Source organism: Motacilla alba, chromosome 3 (assembly GCF_015832195.1).
Source record: "Motacilla alba alba isolate MOTALB_02 chromosome 3, Motacilla_alba_V1.0_pri, whole genome shotgun sequence".
In the NCBI taxonomy this organism is placed as follows: Eukaryota; Metazoa; Chordata; class Aves; order Passeriformes; family Motacillidae; genus Motacilla; species Motacilla alba.
This window is the reverse complement of record NC_052018.1, coordinates 73,897,256-73,909,534: the sequence shown is the minus strand read 5'-3', so window position 1 is coordinate 73,909,534 and position 12,279 is coordinate 73,897,256. Positions and strand designations below refer to the sequence as shown.

Genomic DNA, 12,279 nt, shown 5'->3' with positions numbered 1-12,279 from the left:
TCCTTTGAATCATAACGAAGAATTACTGTCAGGGTTAGAGTATAGGCACGGTTAGAGCAAAAATCAGACTGATATGGTATCCTCCTGCTCTGGTGCCTTTAGCCAAAGAACATAACAAAAGTGGAAGGTCTTTCTCTCCTGTGAGGAAAGGCTGGGAGAATTGGGATTGTTCAGCCAGAGTAAAAACCAAAGTAGCCCAATTGTGACCTTCCAGTACGTAAAGGGTGCCAGCCAGCCAGCTGCAGAGGGACTTGTTAGAAGGGCAAGACAAAGGGGCATGGCTTTAAACTGAAAAAGAGTAAGTTTAGATTAGATGGTCAAAAGAAATTCTTTTCTGTGAGGGTGGTGATGGATTGGAACTGGTTACTCAGCTAAGTGGTGGATGCCCCATCCCTGAAAGTGTTCAAGGCCACGCTGAATGGGGCTCAGAGCAACCCAGTCTAGTGGAAGGTGTCCCTGTCTGTGCAAAGGGGGTTGGAGCTAGATGGTCTTTAAGGTTCTTTTCAACCCAGACTGTTCTGTGGTTCATCCTGGTTTCTAGCTTTATGTAATTTCAGAGTGCCTTGTATCTGTTTGGGGGGGGGGGAGGGGGTGTGTTATGTTGTTTGTTAGTTTTTTTTTCTCTAAAGCCTCAAAGAACCCTACCGAGGGCTCTTTGGAGCCTGTTTACACTTTGGCATCTTTCAGCAGTCTTGTTCCTGGCTGTTTTCCAATTTAATTATGAAATCTTATGGAAAATGTTTTGCAGGATGGAGGTTGGTTGCATTTTGTTTGTGTTTTACTGTTTAAAGCATGCTGCATTTGGTAGGAGAAGTAAAGAAGTGTTTTCTACTGGCTGATCAGAAAGATGATAAATAATTCTATCAGTGCAACTCAGGATCTCATTGGCCTTCAGTTCCTTGATTGTTGCTGAGCTGAGGAGCCAATGTGTCTGCTTAGCTGGTTCTCTCAACAAAGGTATTGCATGTTTCTAATGATTCTTGTTATCACCTGAGCCTTATGGTTCTGTTAGTGTCATTTTGTAAGGGAGTAATCAGAATTCTAAACAGTTTTCTAAATGAGAGAATGATAGTGACCCTTTTAGATTTTTAGTGACCATGGTGGTTTTTGCTTTGTTCTTTTTTTTTCTTTTTGTTCTTTTCTGTTCTCCTGGCTTCCAGATTTCTGAGCTGATGTAAGATGACTCTGAAAACAGTGACTAAACTTTTGGAGTTAAAGTTAGTTTAGAAACCACTCTTATGGGTATTTGTGCAATTGAAAATGTTTATTTCATCATTATCTGCAAACCAATATAAGCCACATATCATGGGCTTATACAGAAAGTTTCAGCTTTGTTTAATGTGCTTAAGAGTCATAATCAAGCATGAGAAAGGTGATGTATATGGATGAATATAGTGTCTGATGCAATAAATGACAGCCAAAGTTGCGTGATTAATGCATGCACTGTTTTAAGTGGCAGTGCTCTTCCAAAGGTTTGCTTGTTTTTACCTAATCATTGTATGAGACAGATCATTGTCTGAATTTCTGGACCTAAGGGGAAGAGATTCCTGCTAGCATCCTTTGAAGTCAGGACTGACTAAAAATGCTGTCAGTTCCAGGTGACTTTAGAGGAATCTGGTTATCCTTGGTCAGTGTGGCCACCAGGAAAACCTGGGTTGGTTCCTGCAATGACAGATGTGATGCATGAGCTTATAACTGCAGGGGTGGGTGGGTGAGTTGCTGTTGATTATTTTGCCCTTTGGAATTCAAGGCTCTTGCCTTCAGGTGTGCTTAGTGACTGGAGGCAGAAGAAGGCACATATAAACGCTGTCATTTCATTTTCAGTTCCCAGCCAGGAAAGGTGGTAACTGATTCTGCCAACAGTGCCCTGATGGGAACCAGCACCTTAGAAGGTTGAAACATTATTTCACATTTGAACCCGTGAAGTACATCTTCACCCCATTACTGCTTCAGTGTTCAGTATCATGTGATCCATCTGCAACTCTTGGTTTTGACTTATTTGATAAATCTTCAATTTGGTACATATAGTTACATTATTATTATTTGCCCTTTTTTTGGAACACGTAGGAGCATGGTAAACAGTACATACATTTAGGGCTCCTCTGCAAACTTCTGTTCCTTGTGAAAACTAACAACTTTTGATCCATTATTGAACCTGTTATTAATATACAAGGACAGGTTCTTTCTTATTGCATGTCACCTTGAAGTCTTGAAGAACTCCTGCTAAAAGACCTTGTGATGTCCAACTTGGAAGTCTAGGTGTTCAGCTAGGTCATCCTTCCTCATATACATCTTGGTTCCTTGGGGGAAAAACAAAGAGATTTGTGAAGCATGATTTCATTTTCCATTACATTTATCTTGCTGTCTTCTGACTTGTGTTTCTCATAACTTTAGCCGATTTTTCTGATATAAAGTTAAAATTATTCTGCAGTTACAGCGGTGTTTCTTTAGAGCTTTAAAAAAAAAACAAAACAAACCAGAAAGGAACTGAACTCTCTTAATATCTTTGTATTCTTTCTAGAAAAATATTTCAGGTATTTTTTCTCATTTTTCCTTTTTATCCATAAGTATGACTTATCATTATGAAAAATCGAAAAATTTGGACACATAGAATGTTAATCTGGAATCATAAGACTTGAAGGAATTATTTTTCTGCGTCTTTTGTGTAAACATTTGGGATTAACCTAAGACTTAATGAAAATAGGTCTTTCACTTGTGTAGAAAACCATGTCTGTGTAAAACTAGCTTTGGAATAATCTTCACCTTGGTTCTTATTTTACTCTATTATAACAATGAGAGCAATGCATGCTTTTGCTGCCAAAACAAAAGAGTTGAAAAGGAGGAGGAGAAAAAAAGGAGGAAGCTGTGTGTTCAATATCAGAACAACTTGGGGGGGGGTTATATTAAAAATGATGTTACAGTTAAGTCTGTGCTCTGTTGAAAATGTGCTTAGCACTCTCCTAAGTGACTTGCAGAGTAAAATGGCACCGTTTGCTGTAGTAGATAAATGACAAGTAATAGTCTTACATTATATGAGACAATTTAAAGGTTTGTGATACTAACATTTGGACTGATTTGTGTCATGTCTTGTACATTGGAGCATGTGGATGACCCAACAGCATGGCTTGAATAGATGCTTCCATTCTTGTATCTTGGTATCTGTTGGTATCTGTCTTGCAATAAGGTCACTGTTAACAGTCCTTTCAAAATGTAGCAGAACACTTTTGAGAAAGATATTTTATGAACAAAATTGCATGGTTTTGCGCTAGACTTAAATATTGGCTCTGTCAATTCTAAAATACTTATGTCTGCTTTACTTGTTTATGTAAAGCTAAAGATACTCTCCGTTCCTTTACACTGGCTCCTTTACAGTCCTAATGAATGTAAAAAACCATTTCTGTTCCTTTTTCAAGTAATCTGCAATTTACCTTGTTTCACTGGGGTACAGTGCTCTCTTTAAAAACATAATACAAAGAGGTATAAATAACATGTTTCTGAAAGTGCAAATAAATATTTCTTATTAGGAGGAGACTAGAGCAAACGTCTAAAGTATAAGTTTCAGTTAATGTATTTTTTTTATTGAAACTTGCATTAAGACCAAATATTCTTTGCTTCTAACAAAGCTTGCAGTTTTAATAGGCCTACTATTAAATTTGTCATATGACTTTAATTGAATGTAACTCTTCTCTGCATAATTGGTTTTTCTCTAGTTTGAAAATACGTAAAAGTAATGAGAAAGTAGAGGTTTACTTAGCCATGTAAAGTTTTGATTAAAGTTTGTGGAGTGCTTAAGAGATAAAATGTAAATTAACTAAATTAATGCCTCTTTTTCTGTAGGGTGCTGGTCAAGACAAACTTGGAATATACGTCAAGTCTGTTGTGAAAGGAGGTGCTGCAGATGTGGTTAGTAATATTCTTAATTCATTAATTTCAAAAGTAGTAAGAGCCTTTGGAAATGCTTGAAAATCCTTTGTTTGCTAGTTTGTGTGAATGATAGATTGTTTTAATGGAGATCATGTTAGCATTGGTGTATAAATTTTCTTCTCTTGAATATGTATTTAGGATGGTCGTCTGGCTGCAGGGGATCAGCTGCTTAGTGTGGATGGTCGAAGTTTGGTGGGCCTGTCCCAGGAGAGGTAAGGAATGCTTTCCTTGCTTGTTTTTATACAAAGAAAATGTTAGCTTAATAATGTACCAAAATGGACAGAAGCTCATGATTTTTACACTTTAGGCTTTGTCTTGGTGTTTGATAATTGCCTATGTATAACCTTAGCAACAAGTTCAACTGTTTGTGTACTATTTTTCTCTTTTCATACAGTATAGAAGAGATTCTACAGTATAGAAGAGATTGTAAGATTGTATTATACATTTGGATTTTGGTTTTGAATGATCTTTATTTAGGTCTAATTTTAAATACTTTGGCTTCTGACCTTTGAAGCAGAAACTGGGACTAAATAGTACTTGTCAGTAGGTATTGTCTGTGCGCATAAGCCTATCTTCTTGTTACTGTCTTGTAATTTTTTTCAAATTGATTTTAAATATTAATCTGAAAGAGTGCTTTGTCAAGCAACAGATTACTGATAAGAAGGGTAACTAAGTCATACAGTGCCTAATTTAATTTTGTTTTATTTGCTCTGCCTTTTTTTTTGCAGGGCAGCAGAACTTATGACTAGGACAGGTTCTGTAGTAACACTAGAAGTAGCAAAACAAGGAGCAATTTACCATGGCCTGGCAACCCTGCTTAATCAGCCATCCCCAATGATGCAAAGAGGTAAATATACTAATATTGATGTTAACAGCTTTGTAAGTCTGCCTTCTGCATTCATAAGAATGCAGAAAATAGAATAATTTACAGTATCGTACCAAGTATTACTATAATATTAAATCAGAAAAGAAATGTAATTGCGCAGAAAAAAAGAAATTTCCTTTCTTATCAGAAATTCATCTGGTTTTAAATACTGCTTGAAATTCTTCTAGTCTAGTAATGAATAAATCCTTTGCACATGTACCTTTCAAAAGTTAATTATGCATTTAAATACAATTCTGATTTGAATTAATTTTTGTTTTAACAATTGGAATATAATTACTATAAAGGGCATTGAACTTCATGGCATTTTTTGTCCCTTTTAGAAGAGCTTCTCTTCTCTCAGAATATGTCTTCCTTATAACCACAGAGTGCAGTGTAACTAGTAGGAGATAAATAAATGTAAACAGAAGCCCTGGAATGTATTTTGCCATTTAAATTTTTTTAAAACTAGAAATGTTGAAATGTATCTTTTCAAGTTTCTGTGTCTGATCCTAAGAAGTTCTGGGATGCTTTCCATTGTTTTATTTTATCATCCTACTTCAGGGTACTAACAAAAGCCCAATATAAAGTAGTATTGTAAAGAATATTGAAGTCCAATATAAAATAGTATTGGAAACAGTTTTGTTAATGAAGACATTTTCTACATACAGAGTAGTACTAGTATAGGAAAGAATGGGTTAAAAGAACAAATCCTTATTATCACAGCTGACAACACCGTCCCAGATGCCATATGTCTCAGTCATCCAGAGACCTTTCAGTATAACATATTTAGTTTTTCCAGTTGTTTTGGTGCCTTGTGGAACCTTTAAAGTTCTTTTGAAGAATACAGATGGAGGGAATTCTGTATATTTGATAGAAGATTTGGATCGTATATTTGAAGAAATAAAGATTTTTAAGTCTAGCATTTGCTTTACTGGGAACTTAATTTTTAAATATAAGCTCATGGTAGCTCTGGTTTGAAAAAAAATACGCTAGGCAGTAGTTAAGTGAAAAGGAGAAACTACATATCCAACTGTTACAGTTTCTGACCGCCGTGGCTCAGGTAAACCCCGACCAAAGAGTGAAGGTTTTGAGCTGTATAACAATTCCACGCAAAATGGATCACCTGAGAGTCCTCAGCTGCCGTGGACGGAGTACAGTGAACCAAAGAAGCTGCCAGGGGATGACAGATTGATGAAGAACAGGGCCGATCATCGTTCCAGTCCCAATGTAGCAAGTAAGAAAAGTTATCCTTCTTTTGGGGATAGATTCCTCCTCCAGTAGTTTTAGAGGCTGTTGTATTCAAAAGGGGGTGACTGTTTTTAAAAATTGATGAAGTTTAAAATGCCAGCGTAGTGGTAACATTTGGAGCAAGCTTCTTGCTGGAACTTACTTAAAGACAAAGTAGTAGTTATTTTGTGAATACTGTTACTTTATTAAGGTCTGTAAATTATTATTAACAGTCATGTAAATGCTTCCTTTAACTTTCCAACAGATCAGCCTCCAAGCCCTGGGGGAAAGAATGCTTATGCATCTGGAACTACCACCAAAATAACCTCAGTCTCTACTGGAAATCTTTGTACAGAGGTCAGAAATGGCAAGCAAAATGCTGGCTATTAAACTTTCTTTATCTATTAGTAGTGTCAGTGGACTTGATTCAAAGCAGTGTCTTACTGAGCTATTTGACCACAGTGCTGGTGCTTGTGATGGGGTGGGATTTTGCTTATTACAGCTGATGAAAGGTTTGGAAAGTTTTCAATGATTTCATTAAATTTTGTTCATGAAGTTGTCCTTGTGATTTCTTAGGTTTGTACAATGTTGCATACTCGCTTTGAGACCATAAAAACATGAGTCATAGCCACAGTTATATTTGATACTAGGCAACCTCTTCATCTCCTGTCCCAGATGAGTAATGCTCTTAGGAGCCAAAAGAAAATATTTGGAAGATGCATGTTTAGAACAATCTTCCATATAGATCTATGTGATTAGAGAATCCTACCTTATTTTTTTTCTCCCTTTTTCAGGAACAGATTCTGCCCCCACGACCTGAAGCTTATCCCATCCCAACACAGACCTATACTAGAGAATATTTCACATTCCCAGCTTCAAAGTCACAGGATCGAATGGGTCCAGCTCAGAGTCAGTGGCCAAGTTACGAAGAAAAACCCCAGCTTCAGGCAGAAAGTAATCATTCTATCAATACTACCATGCAGGTGAGAAGTAATTTTTTTCTGTATGAGGAAACAAATCTGAAAGAAACTGCTTGCTTTCCTGGACTGTTCTCTACAATTATACCACAAGATGGGAACAACTATACTTTTGCCAAGATGGGCTTGGGTTCAGGAACCCTATGGTTTGGTTTTTTTTCCTTCTCATTTTGCCTTTTTTCCCCCCTTCCTTTCACAGAATTTGTTACCATGTTCTGCAGACCTGTTATTTGGGATATTTTAATCCCCCTGTTAGAGATAATGGGGTGTAAGTAGTAGTAGGGTTCATCTTGTAAAATGTTTTGTGGCTCTCTGAAAAGCAAACTAAATCTCCATTCTTCCAAGAAGATTTATGTGGAAAAATGTTTGCCCGAGGGTTGTGTTATTTAAGTGATAAAGTATTAAAATTGAAATAAAACAATTCTGTGAGACCTATTCAAGGTGTTCACTGAAACACATTCCCTGCTCCTAGTTAAAAAAAGAAAGATATCATTTCAAATTGTATCTATTATCAAAGTGTAGATGCATCTTGACATGGACTGAATTTACACCCATTGTACTTTCAGAAATTCAAGCACAGTGTTGTTCTGCTCCTATTAGTGAGAACTTCACTTAAATCCATACAGGAAATTAAACCTAGATCTACTAAAACTAGTTACTGGATGATCTTCTTTCTCTAATCCACCAGACTTAAAAATATATAATTTTTTGGGTTTTTTTTTTTGTTTTGTTTTGTTTGTTTTGTTTTTGGTTTGTTTTTTTTTTTTTGGTGTGTGTGCTGTTTCTTAATTAGTGATAAGGGCAGACCCTTATACCAGGCTTATCTTTTACTTTTGGAAAAGCATCGTGTGAATTATCTTGAAATTCTGTCTAAGTAAGCAAAGAAAGAATTGTTTATAGGTTGCTCACACATGCATGAGCAAGTAAATTCAGTAAAAAGTCACTTTTATTTTAGTGGTTTTTTAGTATTATAGAGATTAAATTCTCATTATTTGGGCTGTTAAAAAAAAGATGTTTTGCTCAAAGTAGGACAGTAATTTAAAAGGGAGTGCTGCAAGTTGGATGACTTTGGCAAATAGATACAGAAGTATTTTACTGAATTTCCCTGCTTAACTCTTCCACATTTCATGATTTTATCTCACTTAATCTTAGCTGCATAGTTAACATCTACACGCTGTCTGTCAGTGATGGGAGAAGAGGAGGTGGGTGTCTCCAGAGAATGGTTCCTACCCATTTGTCTTAACTGAATTCTATGATAATTGTTTCCTGGAATGCATCTCTCCCCTGCTTAAAACAAGCTTAAGTGAGTAGCTTAGATGAGGTGGTTGAAACTGGTAAAGATGAAGGCCATCTATTAAAGTTGTTGACAGACAATGAATTTGAGCTATATCCTTAAGGCTGAAGGCAGGGCAGAAAAGGATTTTGCTAAAGCAAAATAGAAGGTTTAACTCCTTACTAGCACTGAAAGTGTTAATAGATTTTCCCTGCCAGACTGAAGTTCTTTTAAGTTGAAAATTAGAAGAAAACAGAAGAAAAACTTTTACAAAAATAAAAAAATACACTTTAATCTTTGCAGAGAGAACTGGGCTTGTAAAAAAGCTGCTAAATGCCTGCTTTCTGTTCTGAAGGCATTAGCAAACTTTGGCTAGGTGCATCTTTACAGCAAATCTACCACAAATAACTGTGTGTTCAGCTCTGTTGGACTAATAGAGCATAAAAAATACACTTGTTCCTCTCAAAGAAGGCATTCTTTGGAGGTCATGGTTAAGGTCATTGATGTAAGAAAATAAAAGGAGTTTGCTTTGTTAGTCTTCTCTCAATTGTTGATAATTGGTGCATTATGTGTTCAGTGCTTAGCAGTTCCTAACATTTGAAGTATGAATATTTGCTTCAAGAAAATCATTCACAGATTTAATAATCCTGGTTTATGGTCCAGTGTTCCTTTTCTCAGGTGGTTGTTCAGTGCAATGGGACCCAGAGGTTCTATAGAAAAAGACTTGGTGTTGCACTACAGTGACAAAAATCTTAGACCATTATACTCATGTTCCAGGAGCTGGTAGAATTAGACTGCCTGCCTGGATTCTGTGCTCTGAATTGTGTTAGTAATGGGAGCTTCCTGCAGGGCCTCTCTCCTGTTAATGGAGAAGGGTAGGCAGAGGCTCTCCTCTCTCTCTCTCTCTCTCTCTCTCTCTCTCTCTCTCTCTCTCTGTCTGCAGCCTTTGTGTTTGCTTTCCCAATAGGAAAGATGTTCAGTGAAGCCAGTCAAAGTCTGAATGGCAGAGCTGGTATGACTGAGCCACTGCTCAGAGCTACCAGGACTCTTGTACTCACACGTGGGGGAGGGGATGTCAGGGATAGTCCTGAGAAACTGTGCAAGCTGGGGAGGTTTTCAGCTTAAACTCCATTTTGCATTCATCATTCCTCCCAGTCCAGTTACCAGGCAGTTCCCAGGAGCTTGCTACAACTTCCGTCGCTTGAATGAGTTAAGAAGACTGAGAAAAATATTTTATTGTTGGTTTTGGGAAACCTACTGGGTATGGAAATGCTGAAATTATTTAAAAGTAATTACCTTCAGTAATAAGAATGTGTTTTGTAAACCATTTTCAAATATGTTTTAATGTGGATGGACTGTGATACACATCCCTTGTTTAATGTTTTTCAGCGTGTAGCTCGTTCCCAGGAAGAGCTGAGAGACAAAGTTTTCCAGCCAGAGAGGAATCGTTTGGAAGTTGTTATACGGAAAGATGTGGAGTACATTGATCGCAAGTCGGACAGCGATCAGTGGATGAATTCATCTGTGGATTCTAGCACATCTAGCCAGGAACACCTGAACCATTCCTCCAAACCAGTGTCGCCTGGTTCTTGTTTAACTAAAAGTGGACCTGGCCGTTGGAAAACTCCAGCCACTAGCCAGCCAACTCCAGTGGCCATTTCCCAGCCCATCAGAACAGATCTTCCCCCTCCGCCGCCACCTCCTCCAGTGCATTATGCTGCTGAATTTGATGAACTACAAATGGATTTGCCTCTGCCTCCACCTCCTCCTCCAAATCAGATAGGCGCACAAGCATCCTCCCAGGTAGCTGCTGCTGAGCGTAAAAAAAGAGAAGAGCATCAGAGGTGGTATGAAAAGGAAAAGGCGCGTTTGGAAGAAGAACGAGAAAGGAAACGTCGTGAGCAGGAGAGAAAACTGGGCCAAATGCGTTCTCAGCCACTAATTCCTGCTCAGCCTGTGGTTCCTCCCGTCTCCCTTCAACAAGTGAAATCAGAAAAGCCCTCAACTTTGCAGAGGTCTCAAGAAACAGTTATTCGAGAGCTGCAGCCCCAACAGCAGCCACGGACTATTGAGCGGAGAGATCTGCAGTACATTACTATCAGCAAGGAAGAACTGTCCTCTGGTGATAGCCTCTCTCCAGATCCATGGAAACGGGATGCGAAGGAGAAGCTGGAGAAGCAGCAACAGATGCACATCGTGGACATGCTGAGTAAAGAGATTCAGGAGCTTCAGAACAAACCTGATCGTACAGCAGAAGAAAATGACCGTCTCCGCAAACTCATGCTTGAGTGGCAGTTCCAAAAGCGACTGCAAGAATCAAAGCAAAAGGATGAAGATGATGATGAAGAGGAGGATGATGAGGTGGATACTATGCTCATCATGCAGCGACTGGAGGCAGAAAGAAGAGCAAGGGTAAAATCCTTTCTAGAAAAAAATACTGTAAATTTCTAGCTTGGTGGGTTTTCATGCTTTAAGTATTTTGATGTTCTTAGAGAGTAAAGGAGGATGACACTTTCTTAAATGGCTTGAATTTTAAAATTAATAACTTCATCAGTTAAGTAATGTATTGTGACAGTATCAAAGCTACCTTTTATAGAATTCAATTTAGCAATTGAATTTACTTTTCCGGTTTGGGGAAGAGAAAAGTTTCATTTGGATAAAGGTTTTTGCCATGTACCCTAAAGTATGGTTAGAAGGTAAAATACGGCAGAAATTTGCTTGCACAAAGGTAGGCAAAAACATTTGAAATTACAAAAGTTTGTAGGAGAATCGGGAATAAAAATAGTGTCATTCCTCCCTCCCCTCCCCAGTGTATTTACCTCTAAAAGTTTTTATTTATAGTCTTGGGCCATGAACACAGACACTGAATGCATACTGTTTCCAGGGAGTAGTGAGATGAACAGACATTCCAACTTGCTGGTCTGATACAGCTGCTACCTCCACCTTTACCACCCACCCCTCAGCACTGACCTCAGCAGTGGAGGGAGCATTGCTTGAGGTGTGTGGTTTTGGGTGATGTAATAGCTAATACACCCTGTCTAGAGCTCTAACTCCTACAGGCCTGGATTTTTCATGGTATCCAGTTTAATCAGCATCTGAGGTTTGCTTAGCTTCAGTTCTGTGAAAGCTCATAATTTATGTAATAAAATAATACAGCTAAATAGTATGGTGGAATTTTTAACCAGTCTTGCTGGTGGCTGTTGTCTCCCAAGACTCTGCTAAATCTACTGTTACTGAGAAAAAGTGTCTATAGGAAAATCTGTTCTTTCCTGAATAACAGCATGGATTCCAAAATTGCATACCAATAGCTGTGCTTTTCCAGGCTTAAAAGCTAGCTCTGTAATATGTTCAGTGTCTTCTGTGTGTTTGTCTTGAAAAGTTGACTTAATTCTGTGATAAGCAGTGTTTAATTCCTGAGAAATGTTTGGACATGCTTGTTTTGACATTCAGAAATAGCTAGTGGCTTGAGTAGGATTTGAGTTCACGATTGTTTTGGCAGCTTCATTTCCTAAACTTACTCTTCTCATATTTGCTGCAGTCTGCATTGCTTTCCTTTTTTTTTTTCCTTATGCCTAACTTTATTACTGTGTAAAACAATAGATAACTCAAACCTGGAAACTGAAGAAAGAAAAAGCTCAATATGTATTCAGCAAACAGGTTTCCCTAAAGTCCAGCATTGTTAACGGGCAATTTGTGACACATAGACAGTTACCTATGGGCATAAAAAATTCATATAGAACTGCCATTTTAACAAACAGTGTCTTAAAAATTTTACTGTGGCAAGGCTAAGAAAGCCACGTGTTAATAAAAAAACAGCCAGTTGTATTGCATAACAATATTAGTCTTCTCTGCAAGTGCTGGCTTTAAAACTCTATTTGTGCATGAAGTTCTTCCAGCTTTTTGGAACATTTTGAAACTAAAAAATAACAGTTGTCTTGAACTGAATTCATGTTTACATTTGGATTACATTTCGCTTTTAGAGATGCAGTTAAGTAGCATCTTTGCGGACCTAC

At 37.8% G+C, this 12,279-nt stretch overlaps 1 protein-coding gene across 28 annotated transcripts in view; it reads left to right on the top strand.

Annotated features, from left to right (window-relative positions):
- The window catches only part of AFDN (afadin, adherens junction formation factor), a 116,698-nt gene that overhangs the window by 89,893 nt on the left and 14,526 nt on the right, over positions 1-12,279 (top strand). For 26 of the 28 annotated variants that reach the window (XR_005256587.1, XM_038134016.1, XM_038134019.1 and 23 more), the window contains 7 exons: positions 3,838-3,903; positions 4,063-4,136; positions 4,653-4,771; positions 5,829-6,023; positions 6,282-6,373; positions 6,811-6,999; positions 9,656-10,678. Coding sequence is in view for 27 of the 28 variants with exons in the window: in XM_038134016.1 (XP_037989944.1) it covers positions 3,838-3,903; positions 4,063-4,136; positions 4,653-4,771; positions 5,829-6,023; positions 6,282-6,373; positions 6,811-6,999; positions 9,656-10,678 (1,758 nt within the window). In the remaining variant the exon portion in view is untranslated. The remainder of the gene's footprint in view (positions 1-3,837; positions 3,904-4,062; positions 4,137-4,652; positions 4,772-5,828; positions 6,024-6,281; positions 6,374-6,810; positions 7,000-9,655; positions 10,679-12,279) is intronic. The other 2 variants (XM_038134020.1, XM_038134028.1) reach the window with 1 other exon arrangement.